General features: G+C 50.2%; 7 protein-coding genes across 7 annotated transcripts; 2 read left to right on the forward strand and 5 right to left on the reverse strand.

Annotated features, from left to right (window-relative positions):
• Positions 1-64: 64 nt before the first annotated feature.
• On the reverse strand, positions 65-1,813 carry BO83DRAFT_413272 (TBC domain-containing protein). The gene is made up of 3 exons (XM_025534470.1): positions 1,292-1,813; positions 1,111-1,242; positions 65-1,058 (listed from the first exon to the last, which is right to left on the reverse strand). The coding sequence occupies exons 1-3, from the start codon at positions 1,539-1,541 to the stop codon at positions 172-174; spliced, it is 1,269 nt and encodes a 422-aa protein (XP_025393326.1). The 5' UTR covers positions 1,542-1,813; the 3' UTR covers positions 65-171.
• An 884-nt stretch (positions 1,814-2,697) lies between these two features.
• On the forward strand, positions 2,698-7,081 carry thtA. The gene is made up of 5 exons (XM_025537567.1): positions 2,698-3,467; positions 3,522-3,636; positions 3,696-5,250; positions 5,310-5,476; positions 5,527-7,081. The coding sequence occupies exons 1-5, from the start codon at positions 2,896-2,898 to the stop codon at positions 6,967-6,969; spliced, it is 3,852 nt and encodes a 1,283-aa protein (XP_025393327.1). The 5' UTR covers positions 2,698-2,895; the 3' UTR covers positions 6,970-7,081.
• A 144-nt stretch (positions 7,082-7,225) lies between these two features.
• BO83DRAFT_328634 (putative mitochondrial translation initiation factor IF-2) lies at positions 7,226-11,380 on the forward strand. Its single transcript, XM_025528169.1, has 4 exons — positions 7,226-7,422; positions 7,539-8,062; positions 8,140-10,631; positions 10,685-11,380. The coding sequence occupies exons 2-4, from the start codon at positions 7,607-7,609 to the stop codon at positions 10,926-10,928; spliced, it is 3,192 nt and encodes a 1,063-aa protein (XP_025393328.1). The 5' UTR covers positions 7,226-7,422; positions 7,539-7,606; the 3' UTR covers positions 10,929-11,380.
• BO83DRAFT_413275 (rhodanese-like domain-containing protein) lies at positions 11,356-12,529 on the reverse strand. The gene is made up of 3 exons (XM_025534471.1): positions 12,452-12,529; positions 11,987-12,363; positions 11,356-11,928 (listed from the first exon to the last, which is right to left on the reverse strand). Exons 2-3 carry the CDS (start codon positions 12,263-12,265, stop codon positions 11,539-11,541), a joined length of 669 nt encoding a protein of 222 aa, XP_025393329.1. The 5' UTR covers positions 12,266-12,363; positions 12,452-12,529; the 3' UTR covers positions 11,356-11,538.
• Positions 12,530-12,699: 170 nt separating this feature from the next.
• Positions 12,700-13,305, reverse strand: BO83DRAFT_443041 (uncharacterized protein; the record flags this gene model as incomplete). The annotated part of the gene is made up of 1 exon (XM_025536428.1): positions 12,700-13,305. The coding sequence occupies one exon, from the start codon at positions 13,303-13,305 to the stop codon at positions 12,700-12,702; it is 606 nt and encodes a 201-aa protein (XP_025393330.1).
• Positions 13,306-16,927: 3,622 nt separating this feature from the next.
• erg5 (C-22 sterol desaturase erg5) lies at positions 16,928-19,567 on the reverse strand. Its single transcript, XM_025530126.1, has 4 exons — positions 19,018-19,567; positions 18,794-18,944; positions 17,461-18,709; positions 16,928-17,409 (listed from the first exon to the last, which is right to left on the reverse strand). The coding sequence occupies exons 1-4, from the start codon at positions 19,175-19,177 to the stop codon at positions 17,374-17,376; spliced, it is 1,596 nt and encodes a 531-aa protein (XP_025393331.1). The 5' UTR covers positions 19,178-19,567; the 3' UTR covers positions 16,928-17,373.
• A 1,522-nt stretch (positions 19,568-21,089) lies between these two features.
• On the reverse strand, positions 21,090-23,254 carry BO83DRAFT_404731 (signal recognition particle subunit SRP68). Its single transcript, XM_025533741.1, has 3 exons — positions 23,027-23,254; positions 21,801-22,934; positions 21,090-21,744 (listed from the first exon to the last, which is right to left on the reverse strand). The coding sequence occupies exons 1-3, from the start codon at positions 23,215-23,217 to the stop codon at positions 21,237-21,239; spliced, it is 1,833 nt and encodes a 610-aa protein (XP_025393332.1). The 5' UTR covers positions 23,218-23,254; the 3' UTR covers positions 21,090-21,236.
• Between the last annotated feature and the right edge of the window lie 56 nt (positions 23,255-23,310).

A 23,310-nucleotide genomic window follows, 5' to 3' on the forward strand; every position in this document is an offset into this window, starting at 1 on the left:
GTGCGTCCGCCTCTACTGTCTATTCTGTGTGCTGAAGCTGTTCTTTGTCTCGTAAAACTGATTTCTCCTTATTAGCATGTTTTTATAACCTGTCTTTGATATTTGTACATAAAATCCCAGGCCTTAGTTCTGAACCGGTGCTTTTCTATCTTTCCCAATGGTCACATAAGATTAAAGATAGCCTCGGGCCTGCAAAGCCCCATGGAACCTACTGACATACGCCCATATCGTATTGTCAAATCCCCTCTTCTTGATCCAGAACGACATAGCACCAATGAACATTGTCACAGCCACAGAGCCGATTGTCCGTCTGTGATACCACAAGAAAGCAACGGTCTTCTCCTTCCGCTCCTCCCAACGTAGATGCCGTACTTGTTTCGCGAAGAGGTCGACTGTTTCATCGGGTCCTTGGATCCTGACGAGATCCCTTGAAGATTTCAGCACACTGCAATCTGGAATGCGCTTCCAGGCTCCAAATGGCAGACTTTCCGGCGGGTGAGCTTCAAAAAGCTGCATCGCGCGGGATATCAAACCCTCAAGATCCAAGGGATTTGGAAGCTTGGACAGGGTAAAATGCAGCATATCGGTTTCATCGACTGAAAATTCAAGCAATTCTTTCTTGCGGGAGAGAATGATGGCTGCAAAGAGGTATATGGAGACTACTGGTTCCTGGGCCAGCAGGAAATCGAAAAGGCGTGCAATGCCGCTATATTCTTGGATGTCGTGAGAGTACATCGTCAAAGTTGCGGCGAGTGCAAAGAATGGTTTGATTTCGGCGAGGTGACGCCGTAATGCAGGGTCTGCCTTCTCAATGATCGCAGGGATCAGCTCTAGATGTTTCAGCGCTGGCGAAAGGGACGGCAACATGTAATCTCTTATCCGAAGAAGAGATATTTGTGCCACGGCAGCAGCGCTATTTTGTCCACCGAGCACTAGTAGTAGGACTTGAACGATATCATGATAGCCCTGAAAGTAGCAGAGCATGGGAAAGCACCGCAGGACTTGCTTGATCAACTTGGAGAGCTCATCCTTCTTGATAGAGAGCTCCTGGTCAGAGCCTGGTCAAGTTAGACACCACCGATCGACAAAATAACTGAATGGATGACTTACATTCAGGGTAGTAGACGAACGACCTGTTCACATCAAGCTGAACTTGTTCTTCGTCAATATGTGCAGGTAGATGTTCCCATCCTGTGAAATCGAATTTGGGTCCCCGTCGATCACACTGTAGAAGAATAGGCCCTTGTCGAACGTCAGATAATGTATATAATTGGTATTAGGTAGCGCTCACAGGCTGTTCGCCGGACATCATCATTGAGGAAGCCACCTTCTGAGGTAGCGTATGAGACTAATGCATCAATATCACGCAAGTCGCATGCTTGGCGAATTGCCGTTTCTTTTTCGGCTCTGAGATTTTCGAGCTCCGCATTCTTGAGTTTCTCTGACTCCAGGGCCTCGGCCTCGGCGGCGGACTTCTGCTCTGTTTCCAGATTTGTCTCCGTGATGTGCTCTGGTTCGTTATTCTCAGATGGCTGATCCATCGTTGAGGCGGCAGTATACTCCAAAGAAATTGTCTGTGAAAACCTGCGTATTCCAAATTTTGGTCAAATGAAACAACTCGACGATATAGTTCTTATTTGTATCCCGATGTATAGCGTTAACAATGTGTGGTCTATACTTGGATGCAACGGATGAACGGGCCTTTCGCCAGATCAGAGCTTGCGTTTGGGGATCTCAAAATCCGGTTATGGGAACCAGTCCAGCCCTGGCTTCTCCAGATTCACCGACAGGACCGCAATGTAGGCAACAAAATATCTATGGGATAGCATAGGCGATATGCAAAGCCGGAGGTGATTGCGGCCATGGCCAAACCCAAAACGGACGCGTAGCCGCCTCAGGCCACACATCAGGTCTGTGTCCCGTGATCTGTGTGATTTGCTTGGTTGGATCTGTATCGCCGGCCGACCGCCCGAACGAGCAGGCGAGGCTTTGATGGTCGATCCACTGCCCCTCCAGACTTCCTACATGGCTGGCTGAGGTTCTCACGAGTCACCGGGTCACTGTTGATTAATTCGCAGGCAACTAAAACGGTCTTATTCAAAATCAATTCTGCTGGCTCACAAAGATAGCTGCAGACAATGCTGCAAACTCATAGTGGGCCGATGGCATCATACTAAAACCAAACATATTCAATTGACCTTCCCGCGAACTGCTTGGGTTCCACTGCTGGCCATCGTGTTTAATTCGACATACTACTTCCCCGCTGCCTATGTCCCATGAACACGTTTTGTTGTCAGACACAAGCTTCTGGACAACCATATGGTGTTTGGGTAATTTGAGAAACCATCTCAGTACTTATCGCTAGCACCACCGCAAGCGTTTTCATAAGTTATCACTGCCAGGGTGTAAGTCCCAAATCCTTTGTCCTGTGACAAGTCTTCCACAGATTATATTTTGCTTAAGCTCCAACTAGGTTTCGGTTTTGCATAGCGGTGTCTAAATCTACAGAGGGTATTTCTCTTTGATCTGTTCTCGCATGGTAGCACTGCGCTCTGTTTTCACTTCGCCTCTGGTGTCTCAGCACTTTCCTGACATGAAATTGCTTTCTCATACTACTCCAAGCATGAGAATTCATGAGTTAAAGCCTTGAGAGACCTTCCCTCCCATTCTTCTCTAGTTTTTCAACTCCACGGAAGTAGGACTCGATATCCGTCGAAAAGCAGCTGCGGACACCGTTGGTCAGCTATTCTACTCTTTCGTTCCGTTTTCCTTTTCTCTTTCCGCGTCTCTCTTTCTACTCATTTTGTGTCCTCTGGCCATCCTTTCGTTTGGCAAGGGACCACTTTCTTTGATTTCACGGGCCCTCTTTCTCCACGGTCAATCAGAGAAGCTATCATGGCTACATCAGGAAGCGGTGCAGGATTAGCCGCAAATAATTCAGCGACCGTTGCAGGTGGAGGTGGGGATTCGATGGAAATCGAGACAGAAAGCATACATTCTGCATCCCAGACAAAAGTCGGACTATTGTCGCATACTCTAGTATCAAGTCCTATCATTCAATGGATTCTCCCTGCGCATCTCAGAAGCAAAGACCAAAACGATGTCGTCTTCGTGGGTGAGCGACATTTGCAAATCAAAGAAGCAGTATCTGGGGTTCATCTGGAGGAGGTCACTACCAAAAATGACTTTGACTCGTGTATCATGGCAGCAAAAGTCATTAATGTCAGCACCGAATTGCCTTGGGAAGAGGAGATGAAGCTCGCAGCGAGCAATTCGACACTGCGCGCGAGCTCGGACTTGCGCCAGGATCTTCCTCCACAAATATTGGTTCTTAGCCTTGCTTCGAAAGAGCTAGTATTTTTGTACTTTTCGAACGCGAGTGGTCAATTTGTCTACCATCGTCGGCCGCTGCCGAACGATGTCAGTGCTTTTGAACGATTCGGCCGGAATATTGCTGTGGAACCAAGGTATGCCTCTTGAGAAACCTTCCCATGATGATCATAGGCTGAGAGTTGTTGCAGGTCTCGTGCGGTAGCAGTTAGTGCTTCAAGTGACTATTTTGGGATCTTCGTCTTGAAGCGGCCGCCGGTAATTCAAGCACAGATGACCCAAAACAGACTTGACCCTATAGCAGAGGTATGTTCTGATTACTTCTAGATACTGAAATGCGACTAACTTGTGTGTCACTTATGTAGGAGCGCTTCTTCCGCGTTGACGGCGATATAATTGCCATGGAATTTCTGTATCCCAAATCTGAAGACGGGGACAAGATCACTCTACTACTATTGATTGCTCAAGATCAGTTGACACAAGCTGTTTGTTACGAATGGGACGCGAACGAGTCTTTACGCCAGGCCACCCCACGGGTGACCAAAAAAGTATTGCCGCTGGAGGATAGGCTTCCTACTATGTTGATTCCCTTGACTAAGACTTCTTCATTCATGCTCGTCACGACGACATCGATAACAGTATACCAAAATAAGCTTGACCCTCAGAGACTCCCCAGCAGATACCCGCTCCCTGTCTATGAGAAAGAATCTCAAAAGTCCCCTCTCTGGACCAGATGGGCGAGGCCGTTGCGCAATTGGCTATACAATCAGAAACATGATGACATTTACCTCTGTCGCGAAGACGGTGAAATTACGTACTTGGGAATTGGCACTGACGGCGAGCTCGAGAATCAGGCACATTTAGGCCAGCTGTGCTGTGACGTTGATGCAGCATTTGATATTCTGGATATTGGCTACGAAGGTGGTGACCTACTCCTTGCAGCGGGCACCACAGGTGATGGCGGGCTTTTTGTCCAGAAAGCTCGTGACCATCCGCGGTGTGTCCAGAAGTTTATGAACTGGACCCCTGTCACCGACTCCGTTGTTGTGAAAAGTGAGGACACGGTGCCCTCGGATATCGCAACCGATCGCCTTTTTGTTTGCTCTGCTTCCTCGTTCTCACGAGGTGCAGTAGTTGAGCTGCGGCACGGAGTTGAGGCACAAATCGGGCTCATTGTTGCGCTGGAGGAGTTATCTGGAACCAGAGATATATGGTCCATGCCAGACGGCACGACCGGAGGTGTTTTTGTCCTAACATCTGACCCTATGTCCTCACTTTTATTGTACTTGCCTGCCGATTTTGGGGAAGAACTTTGTGCTATTGATGAGGCAGAGTCCGGGCTTGACTCTAGCACACAGACCTTGGCAGCAGGATGCACTGTATTGGGAGCTATCTTACAAGTGACAGACAAAACAATTTGCGTTGGCACAACCCCAGAGATGCCGGGCTATCGCTTTGAGGTCGATCCTGGCCAGACTATTGCGGTGGCTGCGGTTGATGGACCGGCCTCGCTCATCACTGCTGTTGTTAGGACACAAGATGAAGTACACCTTCACGTGAAGAAACTCACGTCAGATGGCCAGCATCAGCTGCTTGATCTAGCTCCACCCTTGTTAATTCAACATGAGCCGGTTTGTATGACCATGGAGAATTTTGACTCGTCACTATTTTTGTTTCTAGGCACGAGCAACGGAAGGGTCTTGGTGTATCGCATCTCCGAAAGCATCTCTTTCTTACTGGAAGCCACTGTCAACGTCGGGAGTGAGAACGACATATCGAGAGCCATTGATAGTATTGCTGTCATTAGAAAGGCCGATAAAGTTTCAACGAGAATGTGCACTATTCTATGCGGTTTGCGAAGCGGTATCCTGGTTCCATTCGGGCTATTGCTTGACAGGGAGAACCCTGACGCCCCCATTGGTGAGGATTGATCTGTCACGCACATTCGTGTTCCCTATGCTGATCACATTGATATGCAGCATTAACCCAGGTAACGCCGCAACAGCTAGGCCATACATCGGTGAAAGTGCAGGGAAAGGGGCAGTTTGCATTGTTGACCTGTGGACAAGGGTTCTGGCAAGCATCTTGCAACAGCGGACTAGCCGATTACTCTCTTCAGAGAATATGGGTCACCGACCAGAATAATGTGAGTATCATGAGCTCGTCAATTCAACCATTAATACTAACACCCTTTAGCCTGCATACCACCCAAAAAGCATACATAGCTTTTCTATCTCGATTTCTGGGAGTCAAGACATGGATGGGCTTTCCAACACGCTTTTCTGCGTCGCCGACGGACAGCTCATGATATGTACCTTGGAGCAAGGGACGAAGACTGTTCCAAGGAGGATCGACTTGCCCGGTAGCGCTAGCAGACTAGCTTATTCACGACATCTTAAAAGCTTGATAGTGGTTTATTCCCAGACAGAATACGACACAGACGCAGACCCCATCAAGCGCTACACGCGGCCCTTCATCGAGTTTGTCGACCCTGACATGCAACACTCGCTTATCGATTCCCTCGAAAATCCTTTGGATGACGATCCCCGGCCGTGGCGACCTCAAGGTGCAGCAGGAGAGAAGATCAGCTGCATACTGGAGTGGACGCCCAGGAAAGGTGACGAGGAATATCACTTCATTGTCATTGGCACTTCTCGCAAAAATCAGCAAGAGCGTGGCCGAGTCATATTCTTACAAGCATACCGCGATCCATTGAAACCGTCGCGGATTGAATGCTCTGTCAAATATATTCACAAGTTTGAGGGTCCGGTTTTCGCAATTGCACCATACGGTGCGTTCACCTTAATGGTATCGACGGGTCATGAAATTGTGCCACTGGAGCCAAAATTCTCGCAGACTCGATGGGTCCGAGCGGCTAGATACTCCGTCCTGTCTCCGGCGGTCCTCATAACCGCCAGGGAGCCGTACCTCTACATGACCACGTCGAGGGAGTCACTTATGGTGCTCAAGGCCACAGAAGACAAACTAACGCTCCATGCTTATGATCGTCAAAAGCATGATGGTCTCGCTCATGTTTATATTGGTGGAAAGCTGAACCTTATTCTATGCTCCAGCAGAGGTGGGCGGGTGAGCCTTTTGACGGAGAATGGTGTGACAGAGAGCAACAAGATGCTACCCACAGCTATGTGTGAAGCACACCTCCCCTCGTCGGTGATGAGGCTCAGTTCTGGCTCTGATAAGTCACCCCTTTCCACTACTTCTCAGGTATTCTATGGTACTGCGATGAATGGCACAGTTTATCGTTTCTTGACTATTGGTGAGAAGGAGTGGCGCCTTCTACGCTTTCTGCAGGACTTATGCATCCGTGATCCTATGATTTGCCCATTCATTCCCAAGAGGAGAAGACAGCGCAATACAGTCGGGCTGATGGACCCTCAGCCATCTCAAATGCATATTGACGGTGACATTCTCAGCCGCTTGCTCATACGTGGGTCTGGCTATCTAATGCAGATGCTAAGTAAGGAGACGCTCGGTGGTCCGACAGCTGCAGGCATCCGCTCAGAGCAGGGAGTCCCCGAGCAATTTGCGGAATTGACAAGACACGTACTGGGAGAAACAAGCGATGCTGTTGCGAGCGTTATGAGATGGCTGCAGCGGATTCTCCCGATGGATGTCTAGGGATTATCTACAATTTCGTTCGTGAAGGACAAAATTTGGCAGCATGCTATATATAGAATTATACTGTGTACATAGATGCTTAATTTTTGACGCAAATTGAATGCAGCCAGCAGCTTAATAGTACGAAGGTGATTATTGTGTGCCAGTCGCGAACAATAAGAGCGCGGGCCACCGGCGGCCTCTCGCATAATAATCCGGCGATTGTCCCCACCAAACGCCCGGCCCAAAATTCTTATTACCCCAAAGGCAACTCGTCCTTCCCGCCTCATCGAGTCTCCAACCTTTGGATCTTTATCGACCACCAGGGGGGAAAACGGTTGCTTGTTTTTCGCTCTTTCTTTTCTTTCCATTCTTCACGATCCCTTTGGAAGGATTTTTTTCTTTTCGGGCTTATCTTTCGCCACTCTTTGCCTTCCGCAGATCGCGCGGGCCGGAGAAAGCTGATACCTCATTGTTAGTGCGCACTACCACCATCAACCTGCATTCATCCTCATTGCCTGCCGACGTCGCTCGGTCACATAATACCGTCTTATATTCACTTGACTAACGGTTCAACACTTTCTATATAGGCTAATTCCATCTACATATCCAACTAAAGGAATAAAAGCGAGGTCGACCGAATCCTCCACCTATCAATATGGCGCCCAAGAAGAAGGGAAACAAGAGGCAAGAGGAGGACTGGGAAGCTGAGCTCGGAGAGTCCGTCCCTGCTCCCGGTGGCGAGGCTGAAGCTCCCGCTGCTGAAGAAGGTGCTGCCGACGATGATGCTGGCATGGGCGGTGGTGGTTTGCTCGCCGCTTTGAGGAAGAACAAGAACAAGAAGGCGAAGAAGGGAAAGCCGGTCAACGACTTCGTTGAGGGTGAGGATGCCACTCAGGAGGCCAACGGCGATGCCGACTTCGCTAGCAAGCAGCCTGAGGAGGGTACCTTCGATGATGACGATGTGTTCGCCGGAAAGGCTAAGCCTAAGAAGGCTGCTGCTGCGCCTGAGCCCAAGCCCGCTGAGGAGGAGGAGGGTGGCTTCCGTGTGAAGTCTAAGAAGGAGAAGGAGCGCGAGAAGAAGGAGCGTGAGAAGCAGCGTAAGAGGGAGCAGGTATGTTTCTTGCGCTTTTGCGGCTCTTTCATCATTGCGTGATCGTGTCGAACTAATAGGTCTATCTCGTTTTCTAGGCTGCCAAGAAGAAGACCGCCGCCCCCGCTGAGAAGGCTCAGCCCGCTAAGGCCGAGCCTGAGAAGAAGGAGGAGGCTGCCCCCGCCCCCGCTGCTGCCCCCGTTCCGGAGACCGGTGGCAAGAAGAAGAAGATCCCTGCACACCTGCTGGCTATCCAGAAGCAACAGGAGGCTCTCCGCAAGCAGCGTGAAGAGGAGGAGCGCTTGTTAGCCGAGGCGCAAGCCGCTGAAGAGGAGAGACTCCGTATTGAAGAGGAAGAGGAGAAGAAGCGGGAAGAGGCCCGCCAAAAGAAGAAGGAGAAGGAGAAGGAGAAGAAGGAGCAGCTTCGTAAGGAGGGTAAGCTGCTCACCAAGGCCCAGAGAGAAGCCAAGGAGCGCAATGAGCGGCGCATGCAGCAGATGCTTGCAGCTGGTATCGGTAAGGTTGCTGGTCTGGAAGAGGGCCAGGCCGAGAAGAAGCGCCCTGTTTACGAGAACCGGAAGAAGCGTGGGCCCAAGAAGCAGGAGGATGACCTGGAAGCTGCTGCTGCCCGCGCCAAGGCGCAGCGTGAAGCTGAAGAGGAGCGCAGAAGAAAGGAGGAGGAAGAGAAGAAGGCCAAGGCTGAGGCTGAGGCTGCTGCTGCCGCCGCCGCCGCTGGCGGAAAGGAGAGCGAACTCGATGACTGGGAGAAGGCTGCCGATGCCGAGGAAGTGAAGGACAGCTGGGATGCTCCTAGCGACGAGGAAGAGGAGAAGCCCGCCGCCAATGGCAAGGCTGACGAGAAGCCTGCCGGCAAGCAGGCTGAGGAGGATGAGAGTGAGGATGATTCCGATGATTCCTCTGACGAGGACTCTGAGGACGAGGAGCAGTCCGCGGCACAGAAGGCTATTGCTCAGCGCAAGGCCGAAGCCGCCGAGCGGAGAAAGAAGCAGCATGAGGAGGCTATGGCCGCGCGCTCCAAGGACAACCTCCGTTCTCCTATTTGCTGTATTCTGGGTCACGTCGATACCGGTAAGACCAAGTTGCTGGATAAGATTCGTCAGACAAACGTCCAGGAAGGTGAAGCTGGTGGTATTACGCAGCAGATCGGTGCTACCTACTTCCCTGTCGATGCTCTGCGTCAGAAGACTGCCGTGGTGAACAAGGATGGCCAGTTTGATTTCAAGATCCCTGGTCTGCTCATCATTGATACTCCTGGTCACGAGTCCTTCTCCAACTTGCGTTCGAGAGGTTCCTCCCTCTGTAACATTGCCATCCTGGTTGTCGATATCATGCACGGTCTTGAGCCCCAGACCCTTGAGTCCATGAGGTTGCTCCGCGATCGCCGTACTCCTTTCATCGTCGCTCTGAACAAGATCGATCGTCTGTACGGCTGGAAGAAGATCGACAACAACGGCTTCCAGGAGAGTTTGGCCTTGCAGAACAAGGGCGTTCAGAATGAGTTCCGCACTCGTTTGGAGCGCACCAAGGTCTTGTTCGCTGAGCAGGGTTTCAACTCGGAGCTGTTCTACGAGAACAAGTCCATGGCCCGCAACGTCTCTCTCGTGCCCACCTCCGCCCACACCGGTGAAGGTATCCCTGACATGCTCAAGCTGTTGACCACTCTGACCCAGGAGCGTATGACGAACTCTCTGATGTACCTGTCCGAGGTTGAGTGTACTGTTCTTGAAGTCAAGGTCATTGAGGGTCTCGGTACTACCATTGACGTTGTCCTGTCGAACGGTATCCTCCGCGAGGGTGATCGAATCGTCTTGTGTGGTCTAAACGGTCCTATATCAACGAATATTCGAGCGTTGCTGACGCCGGCTCCTCTCAAGGAACTGCGTCTCAAGTCTCAGTACGTGCACAACAAGGAGGTCAAGGCTGCCCTTGGTGTTAAGATTGCCGCCAACGACCTTGAACAGGCCATTGCCGGTTCTCGTTTGATGGTTGTCGGACCGGATGATGACGAAGAGGACATTGAGGAGGAGGTCATGTCCGATCTGGAGAACCTGCTCAGCAAGGTCTCCAGGGACCAGCGTGGTGTCAGCGTGCAGGCCTCCACTCTTGGATCGCTGGAAGCTCTGCTCGAGTTCCTCCGTGTCTCCAAGATTCCCGTCGCCAACATTTCTATCGGTCCTGTGTACAAGCGTGATGTCATGATGGCTGGTACCATGTTGGAGAAGGCTAAGGAGTACGCCGTTATGCTGTGTTTCGATGTCAAGGTGGACAAGGAAGCAGCTGCCTATGCTGATGAAGTTGGCGTCAAGATTTTCACTGCCGACATCATCTACCACCTGTTCGATGACTTCACCAAGCACATGGCTGAGCTGACGGAGCGCCGCAAGGAGGAGAGCAAGATGCTTGCTGTCTTCCCCTGCGTGCTCAAGACCGTGGCTGTTTTCAACAAGAAGGACCCCATCGTCATTGGTGTTGATGTCGCAGAAGGAAGTCTGCGTCTGCACACTCCTATTGCGGCTGTCAAGGCTAACCCTGAGACTGGCGCTAAGGAAATTATCGACCTTGGTAGAGTGTAAGTTTTTGTCCCTGTTATCCCTACCTTCCAATTACTGATTGCGCATACAGTGTCTCGATTGAGCGTGATCACAAGCCCATCCAGGTCTGCAAGAGGGGTCAACCCTCCGTGGCCGTCAAGATCGAGGGAAGCAACCAGCCCATGTACGGTCGTCAGCTCGAAGACAAGGACACCCTGTACTCGCACATCTCTCGTGCCAGTATCGACACCCTCAAGGAGTTCTACCGCTCCGACGTCTCCATGGAGGAGTGGGGTCTCGTCAAGAAGCTTAAGCCTGTCTTTGACATCCCATGATCGCCTTACCCGTTCCTTCTGTAGTCCGGATGCCGAACCCAGCCCTACGCATGGCCCATCGATCACAGGCCCTGGGCACTCACTTGAGTACAGCGTGGCGGGGTTATGGCGTTTGGTAACGGGCTCCGGCATGCCATATACGTGGTATTGTACAGCGGTTTCAAGTTCCTTTGCCGTGATGATGAGACATGTGCTGCTTCATGCGAGGAGAATGAAAGGAAATGATAGGTGCATTCTTTGGATTTGACGAAGAAAAGTAAAAGAGCATTGCATGAGAAATGACTACGACTTTCAATCAAAAGCAAGATGCCTGTACATGACATGAAAGAGGGGGAGAGGAGAGAGGGGAGAAGAGAAGAGGTGGTTGGAAAAGTAAAGCGTGGTCGATACCTAGGTTTTTGTTTTTCTGTTAATGATAATCATGGATCTCTAGTTGAATTGATTGTTTGTTCGACATTTTCCCAGAACATAAGTACTGGTAATAGTACATACGCCACCACTATAGTAATTCACATGATACACACACTCAGTAGTATATACAACCATCACCCTCATCCATCACCCTCATCCACCCACACAACAACCACTTACATATAATCCCAAGATTTAATTAATTATCATCCCCCTCCCACCTCTCCACCCTACCTCCCCTCTTCGCCCAATCCAACCAACTCCCATCATAAACCCCCAGCCGACCCGCCTCATACCCCGCCTGCTCCGCCAACTGCGCCGCCGCGCGCGCTCTCACCCCAGCCTTACAATAGAACACGATATCCGCGTCCTCTTCCTCCCCCTTCACACCAGGCTTGGGGAACCCAAACCTCGTCTCGAATTCCTCCGGAGTCAGGAACAGCGCGTCGGGCTGGGATGCTAGCGGCACGCTCACGGCCGAGGGGATGATGCCCGTGGAGGAGAGCTCGGCGGGCTCGCGCACGTCGATTAGAATGATGGGTTTTTGGGTCGGGCTGTTGGGGGTGTTGCTGGGGAGGGAGGCGGTTATCTATTTCTTTTTTGTTAGTTTGGGTGGGTGAGTGGGAATTGTGGTGGTAGGGACGTACGTCTTCAAAGCCCCATTGGCGGAAGGTGGGGGAGTCGTTGTCTTTGGTGCTTTTTTGGCGGATGGATGGAGAGGAAATCAGGGAGTGGTGGTGAGGGTTGATGGCAGTGGTCCTTTTGGTGATGGTGTTGGGGAGGAAAGTGGAGGATCTGGTTGTGAAGGGCCGGGTGGAGGGGATAACGGTGCTGGTGAGGAGGGAGCGGGCGAGGTGGGTGGATGGCTTGGAGGTGGAGGTGAGAAGGGACGTGGGTGCCCGGCGGAGGGGGAGGAGAGAGGCCATTGTTGTTGATGTTGTTGTTAGCTTTGAGCTCTGAGTTGGAGATGAGGTTGTTGGTGTTGCTGATGCGGTTGCGGATGGGGAAGATAGTTGGGGGTATTCTGCGGAAGTTAGTGTGTGGTTTGATATTGGGTGGTATCGGCTGTATGATTTTCGAATAGAAGATTGTGTGTGTAGAGAAGTACTTACCCCAGATAAAGATGACTTGATATGTCTGGGTTAGATATAGGCAAGTTGAGAAAGTTGTCGAGCTGATAATGCTTAGAGTGACAGCCGATATCCGACGGATGGAAGTCCGGCTTCGGGTGATGTCAGTTGCGGTGTTGACCGCCTTCCATTTATAGTTTATATAGAGATGGATCTATACTACATGTTTAGATATATTCGAAGATTGAACAGTCTATTCGAAAGTCTCTTGCAATATTCTGAAAAGGTACTCATGTGCAATATATGTCTTTCCCCACACCCACAACATCAGCAATCATCGCACCCATCACTAAGGCCCGGGCCATTATTCCAGCCGCACGGTTTATACAAACCGTTTGCCAACACTTCAACGCCGTGCCATTAAGCAAGAAGCTAGACAAAAGAAGGACATTTTGCACCGTATTAGGGATGCGGGGATTCTTGCTGCCCTTAAGATATATCTTCGCGGGATGTTCGTCCGTACAGTCCACTTGGAACTCCTCATTATCTCGCCACTTTTGCTGTTTCCAACGTAGCAGCACTTCATCTGCTTTAACTTGTAGGATCTTATCGACTTCGTGTTCCTCCTTACCGTCGACCATCACCGGTGGAGCAGATGCTATGTCCGGCCTCATACTCTTGAACTCATCCTCATGCGCCTGTTCAGGATGCACCACGCTAATGATTGGATGGATCGCCCAATCCTGCGGAAGGCGCAGCTCGCAAGCCAATTTTCCGACGCGTCGGACTATTCCGAAGGGACCACGCTTTACGGGGGACAATTTGGAAAAGTTCGGTAACACATAACCTATACCCGTCTTGCGAACAACCTTGAGCCAGTGTGTCTCCCATTCCATCGGGCCAATTCCATCAGATCGTTCTGCCAACTCCTATAGCTTCATGTTGTCAACCCAAACGAACTGGACTTTACCCTGTTACTTATAGGTGCTTGCTTCGACTGTCTTCTGAAGTGGCATTTAAGACGCAATGAGACTGTCCAGGGGAGATATATGCGCCGCTATATGCACAGTAGCTGGGAAGAGACCTCTGAATCCGACATCTGGGGAAGCTCGCAGTAATAGTCAGTAATCCTTTGAACGCACGGGTCGGTTACTATCATATCATCAGTTTGTACCCACCAATTCCGGACAGATAACCACCACCACCAGAACATAAGACCAAGGAATATAGCAGTCACATATGTAGCAACTATGTAGCTAACCATAGGCCCCCACCATGGTGTGTCTATGATATTTTGTTCATCCTAGCATGGATAGCATAACACGATTTGGGATGGTAGGTAAAACGAAAGCGCTCTAGAGATATCTGGCATCCTAGTTGAGAATACCTATATTGTTTGTTCGGAGTGCTGTGGCCTCTTGTTACCCCTACTATCGAGGATATCAATTACCAGGTTTTCAATCCGGCCTGCTATTCCGAACGCCATAATTGTAGATGAAAGGATTTTAGCAATGATAGACCTGAATTTGGGAGTGTGAGTTCAAAGGGTAATTTGTTCATAATAAAAGAGCGTGCTAATCTTCTTTCTTTGCTAGAACCTATCGGTCACGCAAATCATATTTTGCCCAGTCAATGCGCGCATTTCGATTTTATAGTCGGCTGATCAGATTCCCGACTTCACCATCAATCTCACAGCGCTCCTTCAGATGATTTGTGGCTTCATCTGTTTTTGGGTTAAATATATAGTTATTGAGAAAATAAATATTATTAATGGGTGATAGTGTCTCTCAGGACTCTCCAGGACATTCAAAAAGACACCTCAATGACCCTGAACAGAGTGTTCTCGATGGCGATTTATAATATCTTGGTGATTCATTTTCAAGTCCAGTCTTCGTGTGGATGTGGTGGATGTGGACCACTGGTCAAGCTGATTATGGTAGACGTGGTGGACATGGTGATGGTAGTGGTGATGGTGGAAGATAAATATACCATGGGTAGATGGACTAATTGACTCTCCATTCGCTGCTTTAATTTCCCTTTTTCGTACGTTCGAGCCTTCCAGTCTCGGCCATTGCATATCCCTCTACTGAGATGCCCTGTGCCAGTACTTCTCTCGGGATATCCCTTTTCTTTACTCATAGAATAGAGGATAGTTCCCCATAAAGCACCGGCATTTCCTGAGTTGAAAACTGTTCCCACATCGCCTCAGGTTCCACACATACTTTGCCCTTGCCTCTGCTACCTGTATCCAGATGCAGGCCTCTTCAAGCGGTGATTCAAAGAGAATGCGTATTTCGGCCTGGATAGTGTGATCATCCTATCTTTTTTTTCCGCCCGTGGGCCTGCTCGACTTCAACCATGATGGCCAGGAACCGGGACGGCTTCTATGTATTCATGATACGCTCTCGTAGCCCTGCTCCGCTGCTGTAGTATATCAGATGAATCTGATCTTGGCAGGCCTACTTCAAAATCACCAGCGACCACCACGCCCAATGGGCCTAGTATGCTCTCTGCCTGCCTGTATCGGCCGCCAGTTGTATGACGGGGAGTTTGATCTTCTGCAATCCGCGCATTTTGTGCACCTGGATGCAGAGAACGTGCCTGTTTCTAATGTTGCAAGAGTGCAAGCATTCGTCTTTGGCATGAATTTCGAAGTCACCGCCCAGTATCCGCCCCGGCGAGTGATGGTTGAGCTCCTGTCGAGGTCTTTGCATCGATCATGTTCTGATGAACTAACTGTATGGCAGGAAAGCCAACTTAATAAGGAGACGCGAATTTTTCAGAGTTGATGTGTACCTGTAGATATTGAGAAAGAGAGAAGAGTCCCCGAGACCAGTATCAAGGTAGAATATAGTGATTGATTTGTGGTAAAACCATCCGCAATGGTATATCTTCCAAAAAGGAGATCTGATCGAGGCAGTATATGACTTTAGCGTACCTTATACCCAATGGGCTCCTCCACGCAGTAGCCTACTGGGAGAAAATATATAGTTAGTTAGTAGTATATAGGGCTCAACTAGCGGCTTCACCTCCCTTGCGAAGCCGTGGCCATTCAAGGAACCGCTCAGGCTTTAGCAAGAACTAATCGCCGACCCTCTGCGTCCTATAACGTTCTTCGTTCACGAATGATCATCGATATACCGCATTTGAATGAAGGAAAAGGAACAAGGACGGAGCACAGGCATCAAGGACCCGGCCCAATGTTCAGTGATAGTATCTGATGGTATTTTAGCTCGCACGAGTTTCAAATACTTCGTAAACTCGGCTGATCCCTCGATGATTGCGATGGCTTGCCCGTATGTAGTATCAAGACCAAAGTTGCCCATTTTACCAGTAGGCAGCAAACCTTGAAAAATCAATGTCCAGAAACTCAGGAAGTGATGTCAAGGAACAACATAATTGGATTAATCCATGGACCTGTTTCCATCCCAATATCTCTAGAAATATTGTTCTCCCAGTGCCTCCATCAATGAGGACGACAGAAGAATCACTCTCTACTTTGAGTGATTGGAATATACTCCTTGGCAATGCTTGCAGCTATCATCGACATCACTGCTATAACCGAGAATACCACGTTCACTGTCGACATTGGCATCACCGTTGATGCCTGATACCTTTATTATCGCAGCGATTCTTGGAATCGATGCACAGGTATGCATGTCCACTTCTGAATCTCCATCGGCAGTGTCCTATGCTATATCCCAATATGTAATACTTCAGCCTGTGGTGTTATCGACGGCCACCCAACAAGCTTCAAGAAAGATCTCTTGTCCATGCTTTTGTTCTATCCCAGCCATCTCTGGACAGTAAGGGCTTTAAAAAGGAACCACATGTGCTTCCCTTTCACTTCCACCTAGCCTAGTAGCTAATACTAGCTGGTTAATATGCACCCGTCCAGATGATCGGCATTTCTGGCAGGGTTGTGTTGATTGTTTGGACGAACACTGTGTAGATTTGTATTTTATTCGGTAGATGGGCGCAAGCATAGTGGCCACTAGGGGGGGGGACGCCAAACATGCCTTCTTTGTGTTCTTCTAGTTCAGGGTATGTCATTAGAGGGCAGACGGGAGCGGTAGCATGCCGGTTGGTTTGCCTTTTGTCTATTGCATATTGTATATAGATTTGTTGAAGAGAGTAGGTGTTTTGTAGGCAGTAGTTGTTAGTGAGGAAGCATCTTTATTTGATGTAGGGTTTGGATGGGCAGATTGCTATCGCAGTGGATTTTTGGTAAATATAGCTGAGTAGGGAACGTAGTATGTGCTTGGAGAGATGGCCTTCTTGCAGGGCAGTGTATATATCGATGTTGTACCAGAGTCGGGTTGTTGGAGTAAAGAAAGTCTTTGGGGAGTGGGAGTGATGGGCTTTATATACCATGATGACTATGGTTTGGTGAAGGGACGTGGTAGTGATGGCAAGGGCTGGATGTGAATCCTGACATGGTAATTGAAGGACTGGTGGAAGAAAACCTATTCAACTACATCTTTCACATAGGGCTAGTGATGGTATTCTATTCCCTGGCTAGCAGCTCAGATGTCACATTATTATTATTAAGTCTAGGTAGCGTGGTCTAAAAATGACATGTCCTTCAATGCGTCGCTCATCGCGGGAGCGGACGACCGCAGATGGATCGTTTCGATATCATGTTACTCCAGACACCCTGTCCGCGGCGTCGGTGCCTCCAACAGACAGAGGCCAGTGGCCGTACCTCAAAGGTCGACCGTCCGCAACTCCCATCCAAAATGTTCAGAAAGGATTTGGAAAAAGGAAAAACAATACTAACAAGTAGTTACATTTCAGAAAGGCAAAAGAAAAAATGCCTGCAGCCATTCTATCACCAGGACAGAAGAGGGTGCCCGTAGTCACGAAGCAGGCGCCTGCTTTTTTCAGCAAGGCAGGAGAATCCGGCATAACTGACGTTGCAGCGCCTGACGTCTTTAGTACTTTAGCGAAGACGGCAGAAACGCTCAAGGGCGGGGACGGAATGCAAGCAGGCAATCATCCTGGACTTCGTTAGCTTTCGATTCGTTTCGGTATAGCGCAAGGAAACATACCTGAGGGAAGATCGTGGCAAAGACCTTGATGTCTTCCGACTCGGGAGTGGGAGTGTGCTCCCAGTCCATCTCCATACTGGCCTTGCCAATCATGGCCATCAGGTTCAGCTGGGCGTAGGTCTGACCAAGGCAGTAGTGGGGACCGGTACCGAAAACGAGCCAGTTCTTGGTCTGCTGCTCGGCGGTACCAGTGATCCAGCGATCAGGGTCGAAAGAGTCGGCGTTGGGGTAAGCCTCCTCATCATGGCAGGCGGGCCACACCGAGGGAATGATCATGGAGCCCTTGCTCACGGTGACGTTCTCGCTAATGGGGAAGTCCTTCTTGACCAGGTAGGGAACCATGATAACGGGAGGGCGGTAACGCAGAGTCTCCTTGACGACAGCACGAGTGTAGGGCAGCTGGTCAAGCAGCTCCATGGTCAGAGGGGCCTTGATATCACCGTTGCGAACGGCCAAGTTCTCCTCGCGGACCTTGTCAAGAACATCGGGGCGGTCGGCCATGAGCTGGAACAGCCAGGTAGAGGCAGCACTAGTGGCATCCTGGGAGGCGAACAGGAAGGTGAAGACGGTCTGGGCGATTTCGTAATCGGTGAAGTCACGCAAAACCTGGGCGGGCTTTTCACTGGCGTCGACTTGGATACCCTGAGCGATCTTCTCACGGTACTTGGCGGAGTCCTGCTGAGCCTTGACCCACGCGTCCATGATACAGGAGATTTCTCCGCCAGCAGCCATGCGAGCCTTACTCTTGGCAGCACAGTTGGAGAACTCGGCCAGAACCATGTCGGCGGCCTTCTTGCCGTACCAGGCCTTGGTGTAAGGCAGGATGAAGGGGAAGTTGACCAGCTCCAGGGCGGCAGTGATCATGTAGTAGTCATCGGCGATCTTCTGGATAGCTTCTTCGGTGATATAGTGACCAACGAAAGTACGGCAGGACACGGCGCACATGAGCTCACGGAATTCGGGCATCCAAGGAGTAGGCTTGAAGTTGTTCTCCTTCGAGATGCGCAAGAAACGGGCGTAATACTCGTTGTAGACCTCTTCCATGCGAGGGAGGTAGAAGGAAAGAGCCTGGCGAGTGAAAAGACCGTTGAGACCTTTACGGAATTCAACGTGGTCTTTGCCGTCCAAGAAGACCCAGTTGTCGGCACCAAGAAGCTTGTGCGCAACATCCACAACACAAGGCTTGACGTAGGTGGGCGAGTTGAAGATCTTGCGCGACATGTCGCGAGTGGATGCGATAACAACGAATCTATAAGCAGATAAATTAGAATCTGGCCTCTTCCAGCTATGCGCCTCGCGACACACCCGGAACATGTCGCAAAAGGTTACTTACTTATGAAAGACGGAGACACAGCTCAATTCACCGCTGTCCCATTTGGCCTTGTATTCGTGGAACTTGGGGTTCACCGACTGAAGGAAAGGTCCCATGAAAGGCAACTTCCATGCTGGGCCGACAATGGAGCCCTTGAGCCAGAGATAACGGACTATATGAACGGTTAGAATTGAGACGTGATTTTCCCCCCAAACCTCAAAAATTGGCGTAGAGAAAAGACGTACATTGGTCGTAGATGACAGCGGCAACGAACAGAGTCAACAAGGCCTTCCAAACGGTGAAGCCCTCGAGGACGGAGGCGACCAGACCGGTGGGCTCAAAGAGCCTGGGGGAGACGACGGCATCAGCCGAGGGGGAGACGAAGCTCCCGTTGACAGAGGCCATGTCGGATGATCTGATTGATCAATTGAGACGGTATAACGGTCTCCAACGGGGTAGGGAAGGAGAGGAGGGAGGAGGAGGAGAAGAGCGGCGACGGCGGAGGGAAAAGAAGAGGAAAGCGAATCCAGGGGAGACGCAACTCTAATTTCGGGGCAGAATTATTGGCGAGGGCAGACAAACTCGCTCTGGATTGGCCGGAACGCCGGACGCTGGCAGTACGGCGACGCAGGAAGCCCCCGATGTGCAGGATCGGCAGAATATTATGATTAAAGTCTTTGTTTTTCCACAGCGCAAAACAGATTTTGAAAATAAACAAGAGTATAATATAGTCAATCGTAGAAATCTAGTATATTACTAGGATCTAGGAACAGCAGGTCAAATGATAATATTTTTCGTGACCGACACCCTGCAATTTGTGGGCTTACGTGGGAATCTTAAGCAAACCCTTGTACGGAGTAAGTAGGAATCAAATCTGCACGGGAGGATGGCTGATGCGGAGGAGACAATTCAACTGCCCCTGGATGATCGCTCGTATCCGCGCGTATTTTCCACGCCGTACATCCGTGTCCCGATTCTGACGAGAATGGCTCGTTTGGCAACATCCCACATGCGCTGCAGCCAATTTGTCAGACGGCGCTTGCCCCTTTGAGCAGTCGCTAGGCAGGTTATGGCTAGCTCAAATCACTAGCACCAGGTACCGATCTTTGTAAAGGTGAGGCGGGTGCCATTCCCGCTCGATAGTCAGAACGGTCCAAACCCATATTAACTGGATGGCAATTGTATTACGAACCCTTGAGATGTCGTGTGTTCGATGTTCCGTCATCTCTTAGATGGTTGTGAAAATAATAGTACAATTTACTAACATGTGGTCCTGGCTGCAATGATGTAGTCATCTCCAGTTTCATGGCCATAGTATGAGGCACGTGCCTGTGGATTAAAATTTCAAGTCACCGTGCTTGCTTCGATTATATATATACTATTCAGGAAGTACTACTACGTAGTGGTAATTCACCACCATTGAATACATTTCAATCTTCCCAAAGTCCAATAAGAACAAAAAGTTACTGTAGCACCAGGGAGCAAGCATTACCATTCTAGACGAAGACAAGCTACATCTTCGTATCCGTACCATTAATTTCACAACAAACTCAGATAATCTAGACCGCATAAAAAGCACAGCGAGACAATCTGCAAACCACAAATTATTAACGCCACATCAGTCACCTCTCCAAACCTTCGGTACAGTGAAAATGAATGCCCGGAGGAGCCGGCCACTAACCAGCCCATAGAATATGAATAACGACGCAGTTTACTGGTAGCCAAGCAATGCAAATTGCTATCGTACCATTTGTTGGACTCTAGAAAGGTGATCCGGCTGTCAAACTTCCGAGTGGATGTTGGCTCGGCTTATCCGGAGAATTGGCCCGTGCGGTTTCCACGGGGAACTGAGCATCTTTGACAGTTGACAATATGATGGGTGGATGTAGTCGGAGACGTCCGGATGATACTCCGCCTATCAGTACAGTGTCGATGATGAAATCGTGACCGTTTCAATGTATTGTATGGGAAGATCTCGTCTCTAAGAGTCTAGACATCTACCCTACTACAAACTGATTGTGCCTCCCAGCCCACCGCCTTTTAGACCGCTTTAAGCGGCAGAACCTAGCGAACCTCGCTGGAAAAATCGCGGAATTAAGCGGATTTAAGAACATACAGATCTGAGAAATTGACTGAGAAAACTGTAACATTAGGCGGTGGCAGAAAAAAAAGTGTCCCTCAGTGCGCCGCTGCCAGGACAATCTCCTTATACACTCTTATGTATATTTTTGAGATCGACATCAGCACAAACTTGGATAAAACAGTAATAGGCCATATGGAATATAAAGTCAAGACTTATTCTGCTAAGCGATTCATTGGTCGCAGTATCATCATCATCAGATTTACTATGTACGCTAGATACACCTGGTGGGTGCTGACATGCAATAGCACATTACACACTATGTCATGGCAATAAAGCCGGTGGAGAGTTAGATACCCTTTCGCAGCCTTAACAATCAGCAGACTACCGACCAAAGCCGAACCAGCCGCGTCGTCCACCCTTCTTCTCTTCCGGTTGTGGTTCCGGTTGAGCCTGAGCCCTGTCTGCAGTAGGGGCGCCTTGGCGAGGGTAGTCAATGTAGTTCCAAGCCACATCGAGGAACAAAGGCTTCACTGGGATCGGCTGCATCTGAGGGGGATAAGGAACAATGTTGGCCAAATCCAGAGCATCACCGGCGTAATCGTGTAGACGTTCAATTGCGGGGCGCTGAGGTACGGATTTCGACTGTGCTTCAGCGGAAATGTTCTCCAGAGTCACCAAACCGCGATATTGCGCAACAAGGCCCTTCAAGGTGGATTCCAGGGTCTGGACCTGGCTACGGGAGATATCCAGCCTCGGTGGCCCTTCCGTTTCAGTCAAGGATTGCGGCGACCGTGCGGTCTCCGTGACAAGGGCCAAAGCCTGCGCGAACAGGGCGAGGGCATTGGTGGCCTTGCCCAGAATTCCGTGCGATCTTCCAATGGTCAGACATCTAAGAAGTCTCCAGTTAGCATGTTACGTTGTTACTGAAGGGCTGCGCTGCTGTACCTTAGAGCACGGAAATACCGCCGCTTGGCATCTAACTCCCGAACAAACGCCGTATCCGCCGCAACTCCGGGAAGCTCAAGAATGAATTCGATACTTTGAAGGGTAGAATCGTACAGGACGACTCTTTCGCGCAGCCGTGCCAGCTTCTTACCGGTGGCATCATCAGAAGCCTTGGCACCCTTGGGTAGCTTGGTCGGGACAAATTCGAAAGCAACGCCGTCGTTGTCTCCGCAAAGAACACGGTTCCGTCCTATTCTCCACCCAACCAGATCATAGTTGACAGCAGTCCGCGTTATTTGCAGAGCCTGCATTCTCTTATCACTCGGGTCAACTCCCTCTCCAGCGAGGTCATCGATCGCAGTCTTTGTAGCATCGACGGCATCTTGACTGGCGATGATAACATTATCGTAGGCAGCGGCTTTATCTTTCGAAGAGGCATTCTTACCCTCGTCTTCCGCAAGCCACGTACTAAGACGAGACTCAGCTGCCGCTGCGGACGCGAGAGCCTGTGAGATTGCGGCATCTTCCAAACCAACTGTATGCGATCTCCATGTGATGCTTCCAGGGAGTTGCTGCACCTCCCCGTCAGCGGTCCTCCGTGTGCCCGCTGCATCCTCCTTCAGACAGTTAGGGTCCAACTTCTCAACCTCGGACCTAATGGTCGCGTCCGATGGGAAATAGCTAAGAGCCAAAGACGGGATGGGCTTTGACCGCGGAAGCTTCAGTTGATATGCTGCGTATCTTATACTGGGGTCGACAGTGCCGGAAAGAAGGTCTCGGAAGGCGTCCTTCTTGACTTGCTGACCCAGCGCTGCATAGACGACTCTGGATACGGAGTAGTTTTGGAGACACTGCTCCCAATTGCGCTTCTCCAAGAAGAATGCCCCCAAGAGGGATGCCAGGTATGCACGAGCTTCGAGGACATCAGTGTCCGTAGCCCCAGAAGTTTCCTGATCCTCAAGAACGAGCACCAATTGCTTCGCATATGTAACCGCCTTCCGGAGTTTCGAAATAATGTGACCCCTGGTCGTACCGCTAATTCCCTTGGCCGAAGGGTCTGCCGAGTGAGTAGTCTTCATGTGCATTGCGTTCGCCCATGCCCGTTCGGCGCTGATGAGTAGGGTGTGAACATATCTAAGATACTCGGAGTGTTAGTACAATTCTTATAGCGGTATCAGCCATAGCATTGTTCGTAGAAAGACGTCAAACATGATTTAGGAACATACTCCACATTGCTGTTCACATCTTCCGCCGTCACAGGTCGTTTGGCAATGTACTTGCTGCGTTTGGGGGTTGTCTGTCCAAGTCGCTGGCGGGCGCTGTGCAACTTGCGGGTCGTGTGCGCTCGATAAGCGTTGTAGTTTCCCGTCAAGAGACTCTCCTCCCTCTGGGAGAAAATAAAATCGGTGATCTCCATTTTGCCAGCAATATTTGACGACTGGGGGAGCTCGGGGCGATGGTGGTGTTCCCACCCGAATGAGTGCGGGCTGAGGTGGTCAGGACTCGGCCA

Source organism: Aspergillus eucalypticola (assembly GCF_003184535.1).
Source record: "Aspergillus eucalypticola CBS 122712 chromosome Unknown BO83scaffold_1, whole genome shotgun sequence".
Taxonomy (NCBI): Eukaryota; Fungi; Ascomycota; class Eurotiomycetes; order Eurotiales; family Aspergillaceae; genus Aspergillus; species Aspergillus eucalypticola.